This window comes from Coregonus lavaretus (genome assembly GCF_964263955.1).
Source record: "Coregonus lavaretus genome assembly, chromosome: 11".
NCBI lineage: Eukaryota > Metazoa > Chordata > Actinopteri > Salmoniformes > Salmonidae > Coregonus > Coregonus lavaretus.
In genome coordinates this window covers 40571967-40597762 of record NC_139998.1, presented here as the reverse complement: position 1 = coordinate 40597762, position 25796 = coordinate 40571967, and the positions used below count along the sequence as shown (strand labels likewise).

The window sequence follows — 25796 nt, the reverse complement described above, 5'->3', positions numbered from 1 at the left end:
GGAGAGGGAGAGCTTTGTACGCGTCTCTGTGTGTGGAGTAAAGGTGGTCTAGAGTTTTTTTCCCCTCTGGTTGCATATTTAACATATTGGTAGAAATGAGGTAAAACAGATGTAAGTTTCCCTGCATTAATGTCCCCGGCCACTAGGAGCGCCGGCTCTGGACGAGCGTTTTCCTGTTTGCTTATGGCCGTATACAGTTCATTGAGCGCGGTTTTAGTGCCAGCTTCAGTTTGTGGTGGTAAATAGACAGGTACGAAGAATATAGATGAAAACTCTCTTGGTAGATAGAGTATCTCATGATAAGCTGTAGACCACACTATCTCAGGCCAGCAAAACTTCAAGACTTCCTTAAATATCGTGCACCAGCTGTTGTTTAGAAATATACATAGACCGCCACTCCTTGTCTTACCAGAGGCTGCCGTTCTATCCTGCCGATACAGTGTATAACCCGCCAGCTGTATGCTATTGGAGTGGGTCTAGGGTTTCTGGGATAATGGTGTTGATGTGTTGTTTTGCCCCTTATCACCACAAACGACTTCAATGATGGCAGTCTTACTAAAGTATGTAGTGAATGACAGAGCAGCGGAAGAATATAGTGTGAGTCGTCAGGCTAAGAAAATGACACCTGATAATCTGTGGTGTATTTCCAACAGTAGCCTACATTTAACTACATTACAGTGAGGGAAAAAAGTATTTGATCCCCTGCTGATTTTGTACGTTTGCCCACTGACAAAGTAATGATCAGTCTATAATTTTAATGGTAGGTTTATTTGAACAGTGAGAGACAGAATAACAACAAAAAAATCCAGAAAAATGCATGTCAAAAATGTTATAAATTGATTTGCATTTTAATGAGGGAAATAAGTATTTGACCCCTCTGCAAAACATGACTTAGTACTTGGTGGCAAAACCCTTGTTGGCAATCACAGATGTCAGACGTTTCTTGTAGTTGGCCACCAGGTTTGCACACATCTCAGGAGGGATTTTGTCCCACCCCTCTTTGCAGATCTTCTCCAAGTCAAGGTTTCGAGGCTGACGTTTGGCAACTCGAACCTTCAGCTCCCTCCACAGATTTTCTATGGGATTAATGTCTGGAGACTGGCAAGGCCACTCCAGGACCTTAATATGCCTCTTCTTGAGCCACTCCTTTGTTGCCTTGGCCGTGTGTTTTGGGTCATTGTCATGCTGGAATACCCATCCACGACCCATTTTCAATGCCCTGGCTGAGGGAAGGAGGTTCTCACCCAAGATTTGACGGTACATGGCCCCGTCCATCGTCCCTTTGATGCGGTGAAGTTGTCCTGTCTCCTTAGCAGAAAAACACCCCCAAAGCATAATGTTTCCACCTCCATGTTTGACGGTGGGGATGGTGTTCTTGGGGTCATAGGCAGCATTCCTCCTCCTCCAAACACGGCGAGTTGAGTTGATGCCAAAGAGCTCCATTTTGGTCTCATCTGACCACAACACTTTCACCCAGTTCTCCTCTGAATCATTCAGATGTTCATTGGCAAACTTCAGACGGGCCTGTATAAGTGCTTTCTTGAGCAGGGGGACCTTGCGGGGGCTGCAGGATTTCAGTCCTTCACGGCGTAGTGTGTTACCAATTGTTTTCTTGGTGACTATGGTCCCAGCTGCCTTGAGATCATTGACAAGATCCTCCCGTGTAGTTCTGGGCTGATTCCTCACCGTTCTCATGATCATTGCAACTCCACGAGGTGAGATCTTGCATGGAGCCCCAGGCCAAGGGAGATTGACAGTTCTTTGTGTTTCTTCCATTTGCGAATAATCACACCAACTGTTGTCACCTTCTCACCAAGCTGCTTGGCGATGGTCTTGTAGCCCATTCCAGCCTTGTGTAGGTCTACAATTCTGTCCCTGACATCCTTGGAGAGCTCTTTGGTCTTGGCCATGGTGGAGAGTTTGGAATCTGATTGATTGATTGCTTCTGTGGACTGGTGTCTTTTATACAGGTAACAAACTGAGATTAGGAGCACTCCCTTTAAGAGTGTGCTCCTAATCTCAGTTCGTTACCTGTATAAAAGACACCTGGGAGCCAGAAATCTTTCTGATTGAGAGGGGGTCAAATACTTATTTCCCTCATTAAAATGCAAGTCAATTTATACCATTTCTGACATGCATTTTTCTGGATTTTGTTGTTGTTATTCTGTCTCTTACTGTTCAAATAAACCTACCATTAAAATTATAGACTGATCATTTCTTTGTCAGTGGGCAAACGTACAAAATCAGCAGGGGATCAAATACTTTTTTTCCTCACTGTATATAATTTCTCAGTGTGATGAGATTGATGGGTTAAACCCAGTGCCAGGATAGTTGCTCATCTTTGCAGCCAGTGCAACTGATCAAAGGTAATCTCTTGGCTAGCCAAGTTTTTCTCAACTCCAAGATGTACATCACATCAATGGAGCTGAGCGGAGACGACTGTGTGCGGACTGAACCTCAGACTACATCGAGTCACTGTCAGTCGATACTTGTACAATTTTTAATTCTTAAACTCTTACTGTGTACCTATGTTTTTCCTCTGCAGCTGCGTGCCTTTCTTTGTTAACTGAAATCCATACTTTTTAATAAAACTTCAGTCAAATACAACCAATGACTGTTTTCTCGCATCGAATGACAGCGACTCGATGTAGTCGGAGGTACACTCCGCCCACAGTCGTCGCAACCCAACTCCACTGAGGCTGGCGACGGGAGGATGGCTCATAATAATGAATGGAATGGAGTAGATGGAATGGGATCAAACACAGGGAAACCATGTATTTGATATGTTTGAGACCATTCCATTTATTCTGTTCCAGACATTACTATGAGCTCATCCTCCCCATTTAAAGTGCCATCAGCCACCACTGCGGAGATGTACATATCTTGGAGTTGAGAAACCCAGGTATATCTTGGCATGAAGCAAAAATAATCTTCCAGTGTTAAACCATATTATTGTGCAATATTTTTAACTGTTATGTTGTCCCCATGGTTATTATCACTGTAAAGTGTTGGTGTCATGAGTATTCTGAATTGTTGTTCTCCTATTGTGACATTACAACCTGTAACCATGGGGTCTGAAGATGGAAATTACCTTAAACTGAACCTTGTGATGTATTGCAAGCCTACAGTATCGCCATGTGATACAAATGCACAGAGAGACTTAATATGTTTTGCAGACTACGGACTACGTATGGGTGTGGTCATATTTGAATCAATAGGAGTTGGAACAAAATCCGGCATACGCTGTGGCCCTCCATTGCCAAGATGGGCCACCCGTCTTTTGCTATTACTCCCCTGAAAAAAAAAAGAGAACATTCATTGGGTTATCATTGTTAACATTAGGGATTGTAGCAAGTAAAAGTAGAACTTTGTCAGAGATGGAAGACATCCAAATGAAATGAGCATTGTCATTACAGGCCTGCACTTGAGAGTAACTTCACCTGGAGAGTATAGCAGTCCCCTAAACTGCCCTCCATTCACTGTTAGTCATCTCTAATGCCAGCCGTTAAATGCAATACTCTTACATCGTTGTTTCTTCTCCTTAATCAACCTGCTCAAAAGTTTCACAGGAATATTTCATGCATAACTACTTCTGCAATGTACTGTACACCAAAATAGGAGCGTCAAAGACATTGAATAGCTATGTTTCCTCATACATCGTTTCCTTTTGGTTTTACATACCCAAGGCATGAGAGTTGCAAAGTTTCAAGGAGTTTTCCATGTCCATGCTCAGTCTGTAATCCTTCCTAATAGGGGTCACATCCACAGCAGTTTACACAGGTTGTTATTGTGTTTGAGGTTGACATACCATAATGGCTCAGCAATAGTGGAACACAGATATCGACATATCTTTTATTCGAACTGCAGACTGATGTGCTATGCTGGAGAAGTTTGTAAGCAGCAGCAATTTCTCTAGGGATGTGTTTTTAGGACAGCCCATACAATACACCTGCTGCCTTTATTCAGCCCTCACAAAATATTGTGGCCATAACTAGTCTCTACTTGGGTAGATTGATATAATTTTTGGACATGGATGTTCACTTGTGAAAACGAGACCAAACAAATTAAGCATTTTAATATGTGAAAAATAGATAAGGATGACGTTCCAACGTTTGTCCACATGGTGACAGCATTTAGCTATGATTCATTCACATAACCAGTGCAGTTAGTAGTATCGCAATAGAAAATGTGAGCTCCATTTGGATCACCAAAATCCTTTTCCATGTAATGGAAATTAATCACATTTCATGGGACTATATACATATAAAAAACACTAATTTAAAAGATTAGGCACAAATATTCCTTAAAATATAACCTTTATTATATAAAAATGATTTTGATACAAAAATTGTCACAAGTGTAAATTACAAGGTATTTAAACACAAAACACAGTTTGTTTGGGGAGCATCTATAGTGGCACAATGAAGTACAGCTGTAGTTGCCCCTATCCAGTAAGGACATGGTTTGAAATGGGCAGGGCAGCAGGTTGTGTTGTGGAGGTCTGAGGAACCTGTACAACCTCTCCGCTAGAAGCCAGAGGTGTTCAACATACAGATGGAAGCCTGACTGACATTTTTTATCATACCATTAATAATGAAAATTCTTTCATTTCACTTGTCAGCACCATGGTTAATTGCCTATAAACAAATATACAAATGGCTGAGAAAAAGCTCAGAAAAGAAGCACAAGAGAGGTATGAATTCAATATACATTTCCCTCTATACGTAATTTTAGATTCACATTTCATAACTGGTTGGATAGTTCATTTTTAAGTAAGTGCTCAATTTGGCAACATTGACAGCTTGCATTGACAATCTTCAAAGCGAAACAATATAATGGAGCAATGATTTTACAGGTGCATGATATTCACCACTCTGAGGAAATTCAATCTATAGTTAAGTTGAAAGGTATAATGTGAGGATAGTGAGGGTTTCACTACAATTGAATCATCCACAGTTTTTCAAACATTGTTTAGAGAAGATGATGGAATAGCTTTTTTACAAAAAACTACGAAGACATTTGTCTCATTGACAAAAGCTGAAATACCAACAGTATTGTTATTGTTTCAATAAATGGGAATAGTCAGTCTAGAATGTCACATGGAATTAGAGCACATGGACATTGCATATCATTTTCATGATAGAGTTAAAAGGTTGTGCCAAACCTAGTCATTTCTGGTTGACAACTGCATCAATGATGAAGCTGCTCTTATGAGTTATTCCATACAGACTCCTTCAAAACAATTAACACAATTTCACATAAACATGTATACATACTGTTCTACACAACAACAACAAAAGGACAATATTACTATATGAATAATTCAAACATTTCAAACAGTAAAATAGCTTCATGATCTATTGTCAAATTGTAATTGTTTTATTGGGTGCTTTCTTTTTTAAAGTGTTTTCATAATTCAGAGTAAAGTATATATGTACAGTAGCAGCAAACACATTTTTGGTAAACTCCAAAACAAACAAAGATATGCTCAGAACCATTTCAAATTCACAAAGAAAATCATTAATAAGAACATTTCATGGCTGTTGTGAAAAATTAATTATTTACTTAATTACAAACATTTACACATTTTTATTTTGTTTGAAATTATTTTGGTATTTTTAATGGTCATGTGGCTGGCCACAGTGTAATATTTGCGAATGGAGTATTTTCTCAAACCAATATTGGTGACTTCTTGTTCAAATTTCACCGTAAATTGGTATCTGTTGTTTGAAGGAAGTTCTAAAGTACTTTGCTGAAAAAACGAGGAATTGTCAAAGGCCAATAGAATAGTCAAATTGAAAGTCTTCTCTAATTAGGAGGATACTCCATCTGAAACGAGGGTGGGAAACATGAAATATAAAGACAAGTGACACAATTCACTGTACAACAATTTCACACTTGATCTGGCCCTATTCCATCCCTACCCCCATCCCCACTTTAACCCATGGCAATCAGTGGAAATGAATAAAATATAATTCTCATTTGTTTATATTTAAAATTATTTACAGACATGGTTATTTCCCCGGGTGTCATGAGGAGTCAGTGCAGGGTGAGGGGGGCGGGGGACAGAGGTGGAAGTAACTGCGCTCTGTGGATGGAGAAGGGGGGCAGCTCTCCTCTGCTGATAGGTACTGGCTCCGGGGAGTGGGGGGAGGAGGGTAGGGGTCAGAGTCTGAGTTTAGGTCCATGTAGTACTTGTTGCTCTTCCAACGACTTGTGGTGTAGTCGCTGTCACAGACGTCAGTGCTGCAGGGGGTGGTGGGGGGCGCCACACCACGCATTAGATAAGGTCTTTCAGGAGCAAGAATGGAGGAGAGAAAAGACAATTGTTTTATTTCACAACAGCAAAGAGGTGCCAATTTACATCAAGCTGACTGTTGCATAATACAAAAGAGAGAAACTGATCAAGTGTGCCGCATCTCTTACCTGTAAGACCTGGTGGTGGAGGGACTGTTAGAGGAGTAGAAGATCTCTGCATTATACAGGGAGCGATCCGTGGCTGGAGAGGGAGGCGGGTTGAGCATCTGCAAATACAGAAAATAAAATACAAATCCTTACCCATTCAATTACAAACTTATTTTTTAAGATCATCCACAGTGTCCAGTAAAGTTCAAACAGGAGAACATTTACATTCCCCCCCCCCAGTTTAGAAATAACGTATGAGAGACACCTCTGAGAGGACAGAGGTGTTGGGTTCCTACGTGTAGGTCAAAGAGAGGGCAGAGAAGTTGGGTACATACCTGTGGATAGAAGGCTCCCTTGGTGCTGGAGGAGCTGCTGGAGGAGGCCCCTGTCACATGGTTCCTGTCGTAGAGCGGCGCCCCACTACAGCTGCTCCCCATCAGACTGACAGAACTCATCATAGACTTCCCACACGAGATACCTAAGCAACACAACAAAACACAGTCAAATACAGTCAGAGAGAACAACTACCTGCTTCAGCATGTAAATGCTATCCTGTTATAGTACAGGCCATATATCTATACACTCATCCAATTGACCTGCAGTTTTCAGTGTTGTGTAATAGCCAACCTTCTTTACCTGTGAAGGTTCCGTGCTGTGAACTGTTGGGGGCGATGAAGTTGAGGGGTACGTGAGGGGTGCCACTGATGTACTCGTGGGGGAAGGCTCCGTTGGGACCCTTGTAGCGACGGCACACCACCCGCTGGCACACAAAGTACATCCCTCCCATCACAAAGACTGACAGGATGATGCCAATGACTGGGCCGATGGTGCTGGTGTGAGATGGTGAGTGAACGTCGCTTGACGAGGGAGTGAGGAATTCTACAAGACGGGCAAAGACATTACAACAGATTTAACAGACTGCTGTCAAGTATGAATAGTCAGTTAAATCAAAATGGTATTATAGATGGATTGACTGGTTTCTCCTTCCTGGAAAATAAATGACAAATATAGGTATGTGTAAATTCTGAACTGACGATTCTGAACTCCCTTGATTTTCTCAACAGTGCCGGAGTGAAGTTAAACACACCACAGAAGAGCTCGTCAGAGTTGTCAGCACAGTCATTGTAGGAGTCACACTGCTGTTTCTTCAGGATGCACTGGTTGTTGTTGCAGCGGAACTGGTTGGGCAGGCATATGGCTGAGGGGAGGAGACAGAGCAAAGTCCTCGTTACAAGACTTGGCATGGCTTATCATCAAATCAATACAAACAAGGTTGCTGGTGGTGGTGATAGTACAATCTCCTAGTATTAAAGGTCAACTGCCCCTTAGAATCAACTTCTCTGAATTTAAACGGCCTATGTGGCATCGATATGAGGCAGAAACATTTATTCTAGTGTAAAAATTAACCACAAAGTGTAAATAGGATAATTTTGGTCATAAAGTCAGTCTTGTCCAAAACTGAGTTTTGTAAGTGAGTTCGTCACGACTTACTGGAGGGTTGGGTATTATTACGATCATTCCCATTTGCCCAGTGCCCACTAACACGAGAGAAGCAGCTGTGCTGATTGCATCCATCAGCTGTGCGCTCTATCCAACCATAGCAGCCAGAACCTCAAGACAGTGAGACAGACCTGCCCATTACGCAGCTTCTCAGACTTGTTTACATAAGACAACACGTCGCCAATGTTATGTTGAAATAACCCTTGGCCCTAAGCCCTTTATGGAGTGGCCACTTGCTGATGTGTTTGATAGTGTCAATCACTCAAGCCTGCCACTTTTTGGGGCAAAATGAGAATTGAGACGATCAAAGCGCATCTGTATCCCAACTGCAACTTGCCAATATTCCAAAACCCACCGGCTAGTTAGCCATGCACATTTTTGTACTTGAGAAACACTGCACCAAACACCTTAGCTTGATGTATAATTGCATGACTTAGCAAAAATGTCTAAATTAATTACAGATTTATTGATTTATCTTAGATTAATTCAGCCTATTTTCAGAAAGTGCCTACTTCGAGGAAGTGGCTGTTGTTGCTACGGTGACTCAGGAGGGACAAACAACAGTACATGCCAGGGTATGATATGGGAACATAACACCACCCACATCCCCAAGATAACTCTTTTGTCTTTAGTCATGGCCGCTAGCATTTCTTAAATGAGCAATCTTCAAAACAAGGCCTTTAATCCCTACGACATTGGTGTATGTTTACTGAACTGGAACAGTGTCAATATTGTGCACAAAGTCTGAGTTGAGTGAACGTACTCTCACAGTCCAGTTCATCGGAGTTGTCTGCGCAGTCTGGCTCTCCGTTGCAGCGTAGCTGAGCATCCACACACTGGCCCTTGTCACACTGGAACTGGATTGCCGAGCACACGGGGCAGTTTTCCTCGTCACTGTTGTCATCACACTCAGCGAAGCCGTCACAGCGCCATGCCATGGGGATGCAGTCAATGTCCCCCGTGGCACAGGTGAACTGCTCTGTGGAACAGGTGGGTGGTTCTGAGGTGGGAGAGGGGAGGAGAGGAGAGGAGTTTAGATTCAGAGCCAATGCTTGGTGTTATACTTCACTTATTGTGTATCACACACATCATTATTGAATGTGTTAAAGCAGCAGCTGTACCTCCACAGATGAGCAGGTTGGGCAGCAGGACCAGGTGCATGGGACAGGAGCAGCGAGGTGTCCCGTCTCCTTTGGCGATGCAGATGTGTGAGCAGCCTCCGTTGTCACGGGAACAGGGATGAGAAGCTGTGGGGGAGAGGAAGGAGAAGACGTGGACAGTTAGCGTTTGCCACTGGAGAGAGTAACGGAACTCTGTTGTAGTAAAGCACTACATCACACATTTATGTTTTCCAAAAGGATTGGTATCAGCTGAGGCAATAGGAAGTGGCTAAACAAAGGCTCCTCCAGGTGCCTTACCAAACTCTGTAGGGTCCATGTCTTCCACAGCGTGGATGCTGGTGAGGTAGGCGATGCGGCCCTGGATGCGGGTCCTCTTCTCCCCAATCAGCTTGTCCACCCTCTCGATCATCTGCTGCTGTCTGTCGATCCAGTACAGGTGCTCCCCCAGCACTGTCAGACCCATGGGCTGCAGGATGTTAGAATCCTGGAGGACGATCCGATTGGCTCCTGGGAGGAGGAAGAGGAATGACCTCAGAACAAGGGTAGTATACACCAAACAATAGATATCCTATACCACACATCAGACAGTGAATCCTCCCAAATGCATTTACTTTCAGACCCTTAGGTCTTCCTTCAGAAGTTCTAAACTTTATCATAGAAAATATAGGTAATAACTTTAGACACCATCACTAAAACAAGATTGTTTGACTAATATTCAATAACTCTTACTAAACATGGTCTGCCAAAGTAAAGATACTGTCTTTCATAACTCTACAGTCTTTGATGGTGCATAAATGGCCTGGAGAAATCAGTCTGGATGCTGTCTTGTTCCTATCCAGTCCAGACTTCAGAGGCCGTGGGATTTATTTAACACTAGAAAGGCCAAGGGGATAATCTTGACCCAATATGAACTGAAATTGACATTTCTCTGCCATTTTAAAGTCATGCCCCCCTCCGTTCTGGACTTTTCCTAAATAAGTCTATTTAACACACGTACACTGAGAGTACAAAATATTAGGAACACCTTCCCAATATTGAGTTGCACCCCCTTTTGCACTCAGAACCTCAATTTGTTGGGGCATGGACTCTACAAGGTGTCGAAAGCGTTCCACAGGGATGCTGGTCCATGTTGACTCCAATGCTTCCCACAGTTGTGTCAAGTTGGTTGGATGTACTTTGGATGATGGACCATTGTTAATACACACAGGTTAGTGTTGAGCGTGAAAAACACAGCAGCGTTGCAGTTCAAACTGATGCACCTGGCACCTACTACCATACCCCGTTCAAAGGCACTTAATTATTTTGTCTTGCCCATTCACCCTGCAAATGGCACACATACACAATCCATGTCTCAATTGTCTCAAGGCTTAAAACTCCTTCTTTAACCGGTCTCTTCCCCTTCATCTACATTGATTGAAGTGGATTTATCAATAAGAATTCATAACTTTCTCCTGGATTCACCTGGTCAGTCTTTATCATGGAAAGAGCGGGTGTTCCTGATGTTTTGTACACTCAGTGTACAGTGAGGGAAAAAAGTATTTGATCCCCTGCTGATTTTGTATGTTTGCCCACTGACAAAGACAGTGATCAGTCTGTAATTCTAATGGTAGGTTTATTTGAACAGTGAGAGACAGAATAACAACAAAAAAATCCAGAAAAACGCATGTCAAAAATGTTATAAATTGATTTGCATTTTAATGAGGGAAATAAGTATTTGACCCCTCTGCAAAACATGACTTAGTACTTGGTGGCAAAACCCTTGTTGGCAATCACAGAGGTCAGACGTTTCTTGTAGTTGGCCACCAGGTTTGCACACATCTCAGGAGGGATTTTGTTCCACTCCTCTTTGCAGATCTTCTCCAAGTCATTAAGATTTCGAGGCTGATGTTTGGCAACTCGAACCTTCAGCTCCCTCCACAGATTTTCTATGGGATTAAGGTCTGGAGACTGGCTAGGCCACTCCAGGACCGTAATGTGCTTCTTCTTGAGCCACTCCTTTGTTGCCTTGACCGTGTGTTTTGGGTCATTGTCATGCTGGAATACCCATCCACGACCCATTTTCAATGCCCTGGCTGAGGGAAGGAGGTTCCCACCCAAGATTTGACGGTACATGGCCCCGTCCATCGTCCCTTTGATGCAGTGAAGTTGTCCTGTCCCCTTAGCAGAAAAACACCCCCAAAGCATAATGTTTCCACCTCCATGTTTGACGGTGGGGATGGTGTTCTTGGGGTCATAGGCAGCATTCCTCCTCCTCCAAACACGGCGAGTTGAGTTGATGTCAAAGATCTCCATTTTGGTCTTATCTGACCACAACACTTTCACCCAGTTCTCCTCTGAATCATTCAGATTTTCATTGGTAAACTTCAACGGGCATGTATATGTGCTTTCTTGAGCAGGGGGACCTTGCGGGCGCTGCAGGATTTCAGTCCTTCACGGCGTAGTGTGTTACCAATTGTTTTCTTGGTGACTATGGTCCCAGCTGCCTTGAGATCATTGACAAGATCCTCCCGTGTAGTTCTGGGCTGATTCCTCACCGTTCTCATGATCATTGCAACTCCACGAGGTGAGATCTTGCATGGAACCCCAGGCCGAGGGAGATTGACAGTTATTTTGTGTTTCTTCCATTTGCGAATAATCGCACCAACTGTTGTCACCTTCTCACCAAGCTGCTTGGCGATGGTCTTGTAGCCCATTCCAGCCTTGTGTAGGTCTACAATCTTGGCCCTGACATCCTTGGAGAGCTCTTTGGTCTTGGCCATGGTGGAGAGTTTGGAATCTGATTGATTGATTGCTTCTGTGGATAGGAGTCTTTTATACAGGTCACAAACTGAGATTAGGAGCACTCCCTTTAAGAGTGTGCTCCTAATCTCAGCTCGTTACCTGTATAAAAGACACCTGGGAGCCAGAAATCTTTCTGATTGAGAGGGGGTCAAATACTTATTTCCCTCATTAAAATGTGAATCAATTTATAACGTTTTTGACATGCGTTTTTCTGGATTTTGTTGTTGTTATTCTGTCTCTCACTGTTAAAATAAACCTACCATTACAATTATAGACTGATAATTTCTTTGTCAGTGGGCAAACGTACAAAATCAGCAGGGGATCAAATACTGTTTTCCCTCACTGTATGTTCGAATTTTGATATCACTAATAATCTTTGTTAAAAGCAGTTAAGTTTTGCGCCAGAAAGTGACTTTTTCAAATCATCGTACAGTGTCACAGGAAGGCAAGACTTTAGATTTATATATAGTATCATAAAAAGAAGATTCTGATGTTTCTAAAACACTTACCATTGCCAAATAACTCTTAAGATTGTAGAGGTTAGCTCTATTTAAAAATATCACTATTCCATGCACGCCACAGATAGCCTAGAGTAACATAAACTAATAAAAATGCTATTGTGTTCTTAATAAACACAACCAAAGTATTATTTTCCCGATAGCATACATGAAATGTATTCCTTAGGCTGTTAGAATGTTGAGTCAAAATGACTCCTCATTGGCCTGAAGGGGGTCCAAAGAGGCCAGGCTTTTCTAGTGTTAAGATACTCTTTGAAGAAGTAGGGTTTCAGACGTTTTCGGAAGATGGGCAGGCGATTTTAGACCACAAACTGTGTTTGGACTCGAGGAACATTGTGTAATTTTCTGCAATACTGCTGTATACAATTGAGAATGAGAGATGTACATAAATGCTGTCAAAACTGATGAAAACCATAGCAACAACAGCTTTTCAGATGATCAGCAGTGTTTATGAGTGCTGATGATCTGGATCTAGAATGGCTGTCCACACTTCTTTAGCATTGGGACTCACCAGTGAGGTCACTGCTCTCAATGCGTTTCAAGTCAGCGTCCACCCAGAAGAGTTTCCCCAGCTTGTTGTCCAGGGCCAGGGCTACAGGCCGGATCAGACCCGTGGTAAACAAAGACTCCCGCTCCGTCCCATCCAGAGACGCTCCCTCGATCTTAGCAGAGCGATCCTGCATGGTGGTGAAATACATATACCTACAGGAGAGATGGGGATGGAGCCGGTCAGAGGTAAGAAAACAAAACAACCAAAAAAAGCATACTGCCAGACGTTTGAACAGTTGCTGCCCAAACCTTAAACCAACAACTGTGTACAGGATTTTAGACATTAGTCAACCTTGACAGATATATTATCACACTACAACATGGAAATCAGCCAGAGAGATTTACTGATAGATGGGAGATAAATAACAGTTGAGGTATGTGTTATGATGGGTGGGCAGGGCAGCCTTTATTGCACTGTGCTGGGTGTAGACTAGAGCACAGGGCTATTCAGTTGGCCTCTCTCTCAGAGCCTGGAGGGGTAGAAGCTATTGTCTGGCTGTGTGGGCCTTCCCCTGTTTGTTATGTCTCACGCCAGCTTCTATCAGCTCTGATAAGACCCTCCCTTAACACTTGTTTAGACGGAGAAGACGAAGGAAGAAATGATATTGCGCAAACGCTCATCTGTTTGTAATTTGGTTCTGCTTCTTCAGTTTGGTTCTGCCTCTTCAAGTGAAAAGGGGACAATTTTTTTTTAAATATCAGTCTGAGTGTAATCAGTTGAAGTATTAATGTAATAATATAATGCTTTGAGTAAATCTAGAAGCGGTCACTTCAAGGGAAAGGGGGAAAAAACAAATGAACCCTGCCAGATCCTCAACCTGCCTGTAACCTTTGAGAATGTCTGTACTGAGCTCGGCCAAACATCTTCAATGTCTATCTAGTGCTTTCCAGGCCCATGGAGAGACAAGCAACTAAATGCAACTTTCAAATCAGATAAAAACAATTACAAGACCATGTCAAATTATCAAAATTGTCAAGCTGATTGCCAACAATATTCCATTTGAGATTGTTGGCCTCAATCCTTGGGATTATAAACAACAGGTCTCATGTTGATTAGTTTACTCCTCCTATGAGAGAAGTCACCTATGCCACATCCAGGCCAAACCACAAAGGAGAGCCCCAAATAGAACGTAACATGTAGGGCGGCCACATCAACAATGAGCATCACAATTCCAGTGCAGCCTGCCAGGATCTGACCTATGGCCTTGACCATCCTACTGCACCACTGGAGAGGAGAAAGGAGTGCAGGCAGAACAGTCAACACAACCATCTGCTGCACACATGGCCTGACATTCTCAGCCTCGTACTTACTTGGGGCTGTGGTTCCTTCCCTGACCTATCGAAGGAAAATAAACGCCGTTCCACAGAGCCTCCCTTGTCAAATTGTCAACACCATATCACTAATCACCTGATCACCCACTAATTACTCTGCTGCTTGGAGGAGTGCCACACCCAGTCCCTGATCTGCCCGCCAGCCAACTACTATATTTACACACATACAAGTGGCATTGCGCGCTTGAAAATATTTCATAAGGGGACACTGAACTATTTTGGAAGTCCTGTATATTTTCAAAAGCTTTCAAGTGAGTGAGTTCCCTCTGTTTTTCATTCCCAAGTCCACCACATTCGGGGTAGATTTGAAAACCGAGCCTGGAAGATTTGAAATAGAAATGTTGCCATCCCTAAATGCAGTTATTGAGTCAGTCTGCCTCCATCTGCACAAAATAAACAGTTCCCTCAAGTGCTGCAACAGTATGAACAAGGCAGCACTTTGTTTTATACACAGTCTCCTCCATGATACAACCCTCCCCTCCTCACCCTTTTTCGGCGTTGACTACGATGGCTCTGGGTTTGTCATGTTCATCTCGCAGCACCACGCCCACGGCGTCTCCGTCCAGGCGCTGGAGGTTGATGGTATTGGTGGCCTCACAAGTCCAGTAGACAGTACGGCTGTAGGGGTCCAGGCTCAGGTCGTGGGGCTGCTTGTCTTGCTGCTGCTGGTGGGTGGAAGTGGTGGACACCACCACTGATGACTGGAAGAGGATGAAGGAGATACAGATATTAAATCAGAGAAAGGGCCAATAATTGTGAAAGGATTCACTCTGTCGACAAAAGATATGCGAGTGTTCAAACAAATGTATTTGTGCCTGATGGCTGTACTGATGTCAATTAAATTAAGTGCTATAACTCACTCAACTTTATATGCATGTAAACTAGAATGTAATTGAAAAGCATTGTGTAATATACACAATATACTATATGCACCTCAAGTGTGTATGTAAAAGCAGGTAAATACGTGGTCCTCTTTATCATCATGACTCACCTGTGTGCCATCGTCACGGGCCCTCCTGATGTTCTGCCGTCCGTCCACCCAGTAGACCAGGTGGTCCAGGGGGTCGTAGCTGATGGCCCGGACGTTGCGGAGGACGTGGATGGGAAGGATGATGTCGGGGCTCTGCTCACCCAGAACCATGCGGCTGATTGAGGCCTTCTGGCTGAACAGGAGGAAGCTAGAGGGGGCTGGAGGGAGGGAGGGAGGGAGGGAGGGGAGATGTCAGAGGTCAACAGGCCCAATTCAAACATGCAAATCTCTCTCCATCTCCCCTTCTCGCTGACTCTCTGCCCCACCCCCCTCGCTCTCTCTCTCTCTCTGCCCCCCCCTCCCTCCCTCGCTTTCTCCTACCAACCTCTCCATGACTCAGGATGTTGTAATCAGCTTACTAGAATGCAGTAATCAGTGGTCCCCAGAGGCCAGGGAAGTATGCAACAGTGAGAAAGAAACACAGACTAATGTAGAAACAGATAGGGCCTTCATCCCATGCCAAGACCAGAGGAATGCTCAATCTGCGATATGTGCACAGCAACCTCCTTTCTAACACTTGTGTCCACATCAGGCCTCAGTGAAAGTCTCAGGTCAGCTCATTGTATGATTCAGACAGACACGTGTTATGAGGTTTTGCATGGCCAAGGGCTGTAGACACACCTGGGTTTATTTATACAATACATCCTTGTAGAGCAAAGATGCTGTAAAAAAATACACTGATTCCCCTATTCTTAAAACGGAGAGATTACATTTACAGTAAAATGCCCACGGGAAATTAGTGCATATGTCTCAACACAGAATAAACTATGACTGGTCCAACACACTAAATACAACACTGAACCAAACTAAAAACATAAACCCAACAACCCCCTGCCCACGCCGGTCCTGGTCGTCTCTCTACTCACAGCTGCAGTTCCTGCTGTTGGAGTCCAGGATGTAGTGGGAGGCACAGCGGCACTGGGCGCCGGCTGGCGACGCCAGGCAAAGGTGGGCACAGTTGCCGTTGTTCTGGGAGCAGTCATTGGCACCGTCCTGGCGAGAGGAGTGGAAGACCAGAATGTCCATGACGTACTCCAGGTGTCCCTGGACCATGGTGCGGTTCAGCCCAGAGCGCTTGTCGGCCCGCTCGATGCTGCGCAGGTTCCAGTCTGTCCAGTAGATGTAGTCCCGGTACTGGGTCAGGCCAAACGGATGAGGGAGGTCGTCAGCCACTATCTCCCTCTGCAGACCTGATTATCAACATATGGATTATTGAAGATCTAAATCAGGATATTGTTGTTAACCACAGCAATATGATCTTATTTTTGTACAGTAATATTGCAGATATGGGGGAAAAAGGAGAATGTCAATCTGGGCTAATGAAGATTGATATTGCTGTCAACCACAGCGATATGACAGAGTTTTATGCTCATCATGTATCGTCAATCATAAACAGCAGAGAGGTTGGAGACTAGATTGACTACTGTATGCCTTTACCTTGCATGTTGGTTGACTCTATCATACAGGTATCCAGGTCGGTCCAGTAGAGTCTCTGGTCGATGTAGTCGATGGTGAGGCCGTTGGCTCTGCCCACTTTGTCCACTAGGGTCACTATGTTGCTGCCGTCCATATGGGCCCTGGCGATCCTGGGCTTGCCTCCCCACTCTGTCCAGTACATGTAGCTGAGGACAGACACACAGAGCTGCTTTTAACACAGTAGAACGAGCCCATATATCCCCAAACACTTGATGCCAGCCAAGACTATGTCTGCATTCCCAAACTAATTCAATATGCACTGGCAAATTGGTAAATGGCCACGGCCCCAACTATGGGGACAATCACTGTGGAAGAACTCAACCCAGTTCTGTATATGAGAGAGGAAACAATGCCGAGGGGTAAAGCTAGGTGGTAAAAATGCATCAGAAGCCACAAGCATGACTCTTGACAGCTCCAGGACATGACTTCACCTGCAGAGTGACATGCAAAAGCTGTGGCATGTTGGCAAACGTGTATCGACTAACAACTCCTCACATGGAGGAGAAGCCTCCGTCTGCAACTGGATCCTGGACTTCCTGACGGGCCGCCCCCAGGTGGTGAGGGTAGGCAACATCACCTCCGCCATGCTGACCCTCAACACAGGGGCTCCACAGGGGTGTGTGCCCTACTGTACTCCCTGTTCACCCACGACTGCGGTCACGCACTACTCCAACACCATCATCAAGTTTGCTGACGACATGACGGTGGTAGGCATTATCACCGGCGACGATGAGACAGCCTACAGGAAGGAGGTGGTCAGTGACCTGCCAGGACAACAACCTCTCCCTCAACGTCAGTAAGACCAAGGAGCTGATCGTGGACTACAATAAACTGGGGGGGCACGCCCCCATCTGCATTGACGGGGCTGCAGTGGAGCGGGTCGAGAGCTTCAAGTTCCTCGGTGTCCAAATCACTAAGGACTTAAAATGGTCCGCACACAGTCGTGAAGAAGGCGCGACAGCGCCTCTTCCCCCTAAGGAGGTTGAAAAGATTTAGCATGGGCCCTCAGATCCTCAAAAAGTTATACAACTGCACCATTGAGAGCATCTTGACTGGCTGAGTCACTGCTTGTTATGGCAACTGCACCGCCCTATATCTCATGGCGCTACAGAGGGTGGTACGGACAGCCCAGTACATCACTGGGGCAGAGCTAACTGCCATCCAGGACCTCTATATCAGGTGGAGTGAAACGAAGGCCCGGAAAATTGCTAAAGACCCCAGCCCCCCAAGCCATAGATTATTCTCTCTGCTTCCGCATGGCAAGTGGTACCGGAGCAACAAGTCTGACACCAACAGGCTCCTAAACAGCCTCTATTCCTAAATTATTAGATTGCTAACAAAATGGCTACACAGACTATCTGCATTGACCCTTCTATTTTATTTTTGCACTGACTCTGTGCCCACTCACAAGACTATACACACTCACTCACACACTGACACTCCAACACACACACACTTAATTTGCTCACGCACACAAATTCATACTGACTCTACACACACACACACTGCTACTACTACTCTGTTTATCATATATCCTGATGCCTAGTCACCTTACCCCTATACATATCTAACCCTACCGCTCCAGTATCCCTGCACATTGTAAATAAGGTATTGGCACTGTCCATGAACTGACCCTGTATATAGCTTACTTAATTTCTCATGTTCTTCTTATTTCTATTTCTCGTGTGTTTTTGGTTCTACTTTACTTTTTTAGTACCACTGATATTGATTACTGCATTGTTGGGAAAGAGCTTGCAAGAAAGGCATTTCATTGTACTTGTGCAAGTGACAAAAACGTAAAACTTGAAAGCCGCAGTGCTGTGGCACTGATGCAACCTCTCACTACACTCCCTGCCTGAGAAACTCAGAGGGAAAGAATCATGATTCACCTAGCCAGTCAGTCATCTCTATGGGTACTGGTGAACAGATGACGTCAGCCTAGCCTGGTTTCAGATCCGTTTGTACCGCCTTTGGTCCTATGGTCATTGTCACACGTTCAAAGTTGGCAAGAAACAGATCTGGGACCAGGCAGACAGGTCTGTGAGTTGTGTCATGCAGATGAGATGGATCCCAGTCAGTCTTACCCATTGGCAGGGTTAAGGGCCAGGGAGCGAGGGTTGTCCAGGTCCTTACACACCAGGACCTGTCGGTACTGTCCATCCAGCCGGGCCACCTCGACACGGTTGGTCCCTGTATCAGCCCAGTACACGTTCCTGCCCATCCAGTCTACCGCCATGCCTTCTGGGTAGTCCAGCCCAAACTCAATCACATGCTCTACAGAGCTGCCGTTCATGAAGGCCCTGCTGATGGTCTGAGGGAGGGAGGACAGGGGAGTAGAGTCAGACACTTGTACAACAGTCAGGCACTGAGCTCAATATGAACCAAAAAAGCCTAGAGCCTAAATAAATAAAAACACCCCTGATGGCTAAATCAACCCAGATGACAGAAAACAAACCCCCAAAATTAGACTCGGAAACCATAAAACGAATAATGACTAGAATAGAATGACAAAGAAAAGGAGTCATTCTCACCTTGGTGCTGACGTCAGTCCAGTAGATCCTGTTCTCGGAGACGTCAAAGTCGAGGGCGGAGGCCTCCTTAACCCCGGTGAGGGGGATGGCCACGTCGTTAGAGTTGGTCCCGAGGGAGATGGAACGGATGTCAGCCCGGTTGGTGAAGAGCAGGAAAGCCTCGGGCACCACGCACGTCCTCAGGTCACTGAGGAGCTCTAGGCCCATGGGACAGGCACAGCGCAGGCCCTGGGGCCGGTGGAAACAAAGGTGGCTGCAGCCGCCATTGTCCTCCGCACAGCCGTTCGTGCCTTTATGAGGGAGAGAGGGAAAGAGAGAGACATGGTCAGTTTATCTGCAGCAGACCGGGAGATCTGGTACTGTTCACTCTCTGCTTACAGCTGTCAGTTGTGGAAATCGATGTGAGAATACATCATATATAAGAAAACATTTACCCTAGTAGTACTCATAATTATTGCATACTTACTACTGCAGAACTACCTATATACAAAACACACTTCTTACACTACTACAGCTGTGTACATCCAAATAACAATAAAACGCCATAATTTCCTTTTTCTCTTACCGGAGACCTCAGTGACTCTGGTGGCCTTGAGTCCCATGAGATCAGGCAGCTGATCAATGATGATCTCTCGGATGGCGTTGGTCTTGTGGACCCTCTCGATGCTCCTCCTCTGCCAGTCCGTCCAGTAGATGTAGTCGCCCAGCAGCGTGAAGCCAAAGATGTGAGGCAGCTTGTCCTCCAGCAGGGTCATCCTGTTGGAGCCGTCCACGTCAATCACCTGGGTGTATGGAGAGGACGGTTTAATATTGATGGGCAACCCAAGCAGTAGCTTAGGCCATGTATGAGCAAACAAGTTTGTTATTTCAGCACCCTTGAAGCAGTTGGGTGCTTTGCTCAAGGGCACAGCGGTAGGAAATGGCAACTGATAGGCATCCTAAGCAATCTGTCAAGCAACAGAGTTTGTGATTTGTCCTCAGGCTCTTGTTATGTAACTCACAAGCATCTACCTACACCCCATAGATCAGGATTCCCCAATTGGCGGAAGGAAACTGGTGGTGATTTTATTTGGCTGCCCAAGTTTTCTGAGCAAAACACCAGCAAATCAGCTCCAAGTGATTTAATTTTGGAAATCTGTTCCAAAGTATTCCCACGCATAAGAGAGAGATATATTTCATTGTATACAAATGTTAGCAAGGTTTGAAATTATTATGTTTTAGTCAAATATTATATCTGTTTGGGCTTCTTGCGGTCAATTTGCAGTCTACAAAATATTTGTAATTATGTTCTGGCCCCCTGACCATCCGCTCAAGAAAAAAAAATGGTCTCGCAGCTGAATTTAGTTGATGATCTGTGCCATAGATTCTGTAGGCATCAATATGAGTTATGACATCTAGTTCTTGAGAACCTGGGGTAAGCTGGGGTACATTTAAAAACACACAAACAGGTCAGAGCAGGTTCCTGACACAGCTGGATAGAATGCACTGACAGTGACATAATATTATTCCATAGGAGCACTAATTTCAAGACTGTGTTTCAAAGCCAAATCATGGAGACATATCAAATCAACAAAACTCAATATGTAACTAACTGCAAACTGACAAGCTATTTATATTCAAAGATCACCATTAACTGTGGAGCATGACCATCAATATCTCTATCTGGGAAAAACACAATTTCTGCTAAGTAGGAGCAAGCACAAAAAATCCTTATTCATGCTTAGTATATCACACTTAAATGAATAAATGTGACAGTATAGGATTCCAGTCACAAGGGTTGCATTAGGGAGATAGAGAAGAAAATGAAGTAAACGGATATCGGGAGTGTTGCCAAAGCATGCCTCGGTCTTATGATGAGCAGAAAGGGAGAACTGAAACCGAGTGTTCCTTACTGGGAACTGAACTGTGCTTATTTTTGAAAAGGCTGCAATTACACTCGACACAAATCCTAGCCTACCCGGCATTACTATTACACAAAACCCATGTTTTTTATTTTAGCAAACTGGTGTCATCTTTAGGAAATATTTCCGTCCGACCGAAAATTCTGGAGTGTGGCATCTTATGATGGCCACTCCTACGTGACTTGGTGAGCATATTCTACTCCAGGAGAAATTGATCGCTACACAGATCAGCACGGTGTGCTTCTCCCATTTCCGTTTGCATGGAGGTATCAGTGGGTTCACGTGGGTGTTAATCACTCCATACAACCAACCAACGCTAGGTCTTTATTTTGGCGGGAGACAAGCCAAAGTGGCTTGGACACAAAAACGATAATGAAAAGTACACTTCTCTGGATGAAAACAAGAACTCGTCCACAAGCACTTTACAAAACCCTATAGGAATTGAGAACAAAGGCACCAGTACACCTTCATAACGTGTTCACAGCAGGTATTTAACAATGACAACTAAGATCTGGTGGTCTTACTTTGGATTGCTTGAGTGAATACCAGCTGATGTCTAAATATTACCTACACATTCACAGACGGCTTTGCCAGTGACGGCCATATTAGTGTGGCATAATGTTTTGCAGAGAAGCTCTTAAAACAAATACTTTCTGTATGGCGTGGTTCCCATCTCCAGCTCTTTCTGTGTGGAGTAGGGAGTGTGCAGACGGAGATGGGGCTGAGGCTGCCTGCCCTAGCGGGGTGTCCACTTGATTAATTTCTGTAATTCAGTCCCTCGCTTCCTGCAGCTGGTGGAGCAACTCACTGACTTCCTCCCGCTCTCCCAATATGAAAAAAGAATTGCCACATTGTTGGGTGAATTACTTTTTCTCTTCACAAACACTGCAGGCAGCACAATATGAGGGGGACTGGCAGAATTTGACACCACAGAGAAATTGCGTCGCTTTTGAGGAGGAGAAGGTGAGATGGAGGATAATCCGGCTCACTAAACTGCTCTGACCACATGGCTGAGAGAGAGAGAGACTAGGGGGGTGGACTGGGTTCACACCCAGCATTCTTTATGGGACCTTATACCTGTGTGGCAGTTAGGATAAAGACATTAGGAGAAAGCATATAGCACTGACTAAGAGGGCTAAGCACATCTCAAGCCAGCCAATAAAACTCAGTGGGAAGTCTTAAAGGGGAACTGGTAAGATATTCAGAAAGGTTAGTTTTTTCACACTTCACTCCAACTTGTCTTTGAAGTTGAACTGTGTATCAAAGCGCAGTAACACACTGAGGGGGGAGGGTAGGTCATGATGCTCAACAAACAGCAACCATAGTTTCTATAGCAGCCCCAGCTGGCAGAGATCTAATACCTCAACTGGACTTTCCTGGAAGCTTCACACAACTTGTGTGGTATGCCATGAATGGTATTATTCGCTGTTTTAGGGAGAATGGATCATTTAAACACTTCTTCCTGCCTTTGGAATGTAAATATTTGTTATTTTGCAGTTAGGCCTAATTAGAGTGTTATCTGTGTCCCAATTAAAATATGGATGACCAGTTGTGCTTTGGAAGCAGACTTTCACTTTATTATTATTATAACACAATCTTCCCAGAATCTTGGGAGCGTGGTTGAACACAGGATGGACTGGGGTTGATCTTTCTCATCTCATGATTTCGAGTGAGGCATGAATTCTTTCCACTGGTGTATTTAGACATTTTATTGGATGGCATACCTTTCAAACATCTGTTTCCCCTTGCCTTTTCGCTTTCAGTGGACTACAGGACATTGTTCGACTGCTCACCCGCGTAACCACCAAAACCCCCAGCATTTTTACCAGCAATGGAGAAAACCTCCAACTTGGGCATTCCTCCCCTGTCCATTTCTTTTTCAGTCTAATCCAGGTAAGATTACTGCTCTTGCTATGGAGTCATGTTCCTCCAGCGCATCAAAGGATTAAGTGTGCAGCTGGTTGATTTTTAGCCCTGGATTCTAGCCGCAGCCACACTTTCTCCAAGTTAACTCTTTCTGGGGCTGGCCTGGGAGTGGAGGGGAGGAAGGAGGGAAGAGGGGAAGTAGTGGGGGAGGGGAAGCCCTAGACCGCAGGCCCGGGTAAACGCATGGCTGCCAGCACACACTGGACCCTCTGTGCTGTTAAGAACGCGCCAGCTGCCTAGGCTAATTAGTTCAGAACAAACCTAAGCAGGCCTCTGAGGTCATTCAAACATATAATGCCACAGGGAGAAGAAAGTGTTGAAGGAATTGACCTCCCCTTCTACCAAAAAGGAAAATCTTGCAAACAAACACAAAATGGAATCAAAAAAATATGTTATTTTTATTGGATTTAGGACCAACCGAGAAAACAAAAAACATGCACTTTGATGGCCCTCCTATCAGCAGGAGTCTATTCCCCTCCCTTACAAACATCCTATTCATTTTTTACTGAGACAATTAGACATGGCCATCTCCACTGAAAGATGGGTGCACCATTTTATTCTCCCTGCTCTTTTTCAGAGAGAATTATGCACTGGGAGAGTTTTTTTTTTAATAGTGTGAGAACCCTTTTCTTGACCGAGGAAAACATAACAAACAAAACAAAAAACACAAAAGTCTCATCAGCAATTCAGGGAAAAGTCAATCCTCGGCAGGCTTCAATGCCAGCCAATTGTAAACGTCCTCTTTGCGCCTCAGTGTCACTGAGATGCCATACAAATTCAATCTGCAGGCCGGGGCAGTGTGACAGAAGGCTGCATGGCCCTCAAAGCCCAGTCTTAGTTTCTACTAGCTAGCAGCTTATAGTGGAACTGACAGCATTTTAACTACTTTGTAAATATGAAACAGACAATGATAATATCAGTCAAAAATATAAAATTGACAGTTTATGCTTCAAAACCAACTTTATAGGAGGTTTTAAAAATAGGTTCTATTTGACAAATTTCATGAAGTAGAGCTGGGATGGGCAATTTTTATTGGGGTGGGGGCCACAAAAAAACAGATCTCATTATGAGGGGCCGCAGTGGCTCGTGGGTCTGCGTACCCTACCCACATCAATACCACCCCCCTTTTGCGAGCAAAACATTTTAGCGTTTTAAATATAATTTCCTGCAATTCCACACATTTTTCCATGGTGAGGAGAGAAGATGCTAAAAGCACGGAGCCTAGCTAGCTGCTGGAAGGATGTCATGTCATTGGATGGATGAGTGGTTGAGTGGCAGACTTTTTCCCCCCCATATCGTTTTTCGGTGGCTTCAGCTAGAGATGCAGCTGTCAATTGGTTAGCTAGCAAGAAATGTGAATCACTTCCCCTAAATTGAACTTGGCAAAGTTATATAATGACTCCTGACTACACAAAAATAAATACAATCCTTCAAAACCCTACATCAGAGAAAATGATTTAGCCACAGAGCATCATTAGCTTATTTTTTTATTTTTTGCTGTGGATTGTTTGAAATCACAAGGCCAGTGCATAACCAAGCATGCAATTTGGGCAGCGCGAGCAGCATATAAAACAGCTGATTGTTGATTTGCGGCTGTAAGTGAAAAGCATCTATAATAGACCTAGGCCTATCGCAAAAGAGAGGATAAAGAAAAAAACGAACCATCTTTTGCTAGGTTATCAAAATTCTCAACTCACAATAGTTGAGTGAACAGTAGCTCATCTTATTGATACTATAGCGAAGAGCACCTTTTTTTTTTGACAAAATGTTTTAAAAAGGTATAATCTTCGTAAATGATATCATCGGTAGGACTGGTGGAGTTGTCGCACATGCAGCTAATAAAAACATATGGAAATGTCTGCTCTACCTAAAATTACAACCAAATAATTGCAGCATTACCGCAAAAATGAAAGTGGAAGGGGGAAAAAGTAAGGAACTTGTCTGTCGGCCCTGCATTAAAGAACATAATTGGTTAAAGAAAACTATGATAAATAAAGTATACCAGTTTAATTTAAGGACCAAAGGATTGACAGACGTCCCATTTAGATTGCAAAATAGTTGGGAAGAGATTTTTGACGTCCCGATCCCATGGCATAGTGTTCATGTACTGATACGCAAAACGACGCCGGATTCAAAACTTAGAATTTTTCAGTTTAAATTATTATATAAAATTCTTGCTGCCAATAGAATGTTACTTATATGGGGGATACAATCTTCCCAGCTCTGCAGATTTAGCTGCGAAGAGACAGAATCATTAGATCATTTGTTTTGGTAATGTCCATTTGTAGCTTGTTTTTGGACACAGGTCCAGGAATGGCTAAAGGATTGCAATATTTACCTGGAGCTAACCCTGCAGATAGCATTACTGGGTGATCTGAAAAGTCATAGTCAACCGATCAATAATATAATAATACTTTTAGCAAAAAAATTTATTTTCAATTTACAATCTGTAGAAACAATGAGAATAGAAAGGTTCATAACTTTTGTAAAACATCACAGTTGAAAAATATATGGCAAATAGAAATCCAATATGGAAGGTGTTAAGAGATAGATGGGTGGTGTTGAATGGAGTTGAAGGATGGGACTAATAACAACTAACAACAATTAATAACAACAAGATAACTAATAATGTAAGCATACTGTGTCCATAATAAGTATATAGGTAAGAGGTTGAGAGCTTTTGTGAAAGAGCACATTTAGAAAGATATGGCATACAGAAGCAAACC

The 25796-nt window shown here is 43.9% G+C and overlaps 1 protein-coding gene across 1 annotated transcript in view; it reads right to left on the bottom strand.

Annotated features, from left to right (window-relative positions):
- Window positions 1-4299: 4299 nt before the first annotated feature.
- The window catches only part of LOC311137675 (low-density lipoprotein receptor-related protein 5-like), a 91235-nt gene continuing 69738 nt past the window's right edge, over window positions 4300-25796 (bottom strand). The window contains exons 9-24 of the mRNA XM_084172203.1: window positions 19809-20025; window positions 19244-19533; window positions 18797-19023; window positions 16674-16858; window positions 16103-16426; window positions 15198-15394; window positions 14693-14907; window positions 12837-13027; window positions 9324-9533; window positions 9027-9152; window positions 8669-8905; window positions 7493-7603; window positions 7042-7284; window positions 6741-6883; window positions 6427-6524; window positions 4300-6291 (exon numbers count right to left, since the gene is read on the bottom strand). Of these exons, the coding sequence (XP_084028329.1) occupies window positions 6030-6291; window positions 6427-6524; window positions 6741-6883; window positions 7042-7284; window positions 7493-7603; window positions 8669-8905; window positions 9027-9152; window positions 9324-9533; window positions 12837-13027; window positions 14693-14907; window positions 15198-15394; window positions 16103-16426; window positions 16674-16858; window positions 18797-19023; window positions 19244-19533; window positions 19809-20025 (3276 nt within the window). The 3' untranslated portion in view covers window positions 4300-6029. The remainder of the gene's footprint in view (window positions 6292-6426; window positions 6525-6740; window positions 6884-7041; window positions 7285-7492; window positions 7604-8668; window positions 8906-9026; window positions 9153-9323; window positions 9534-12836; window positions 13028-14692; window positions 14908-15197; window positions 15395-16102; window positions 16427-16673; window positions 16859-18796; window positions 19024-19243; window positions 19534-19808; window positions 20026-25796) is intronic.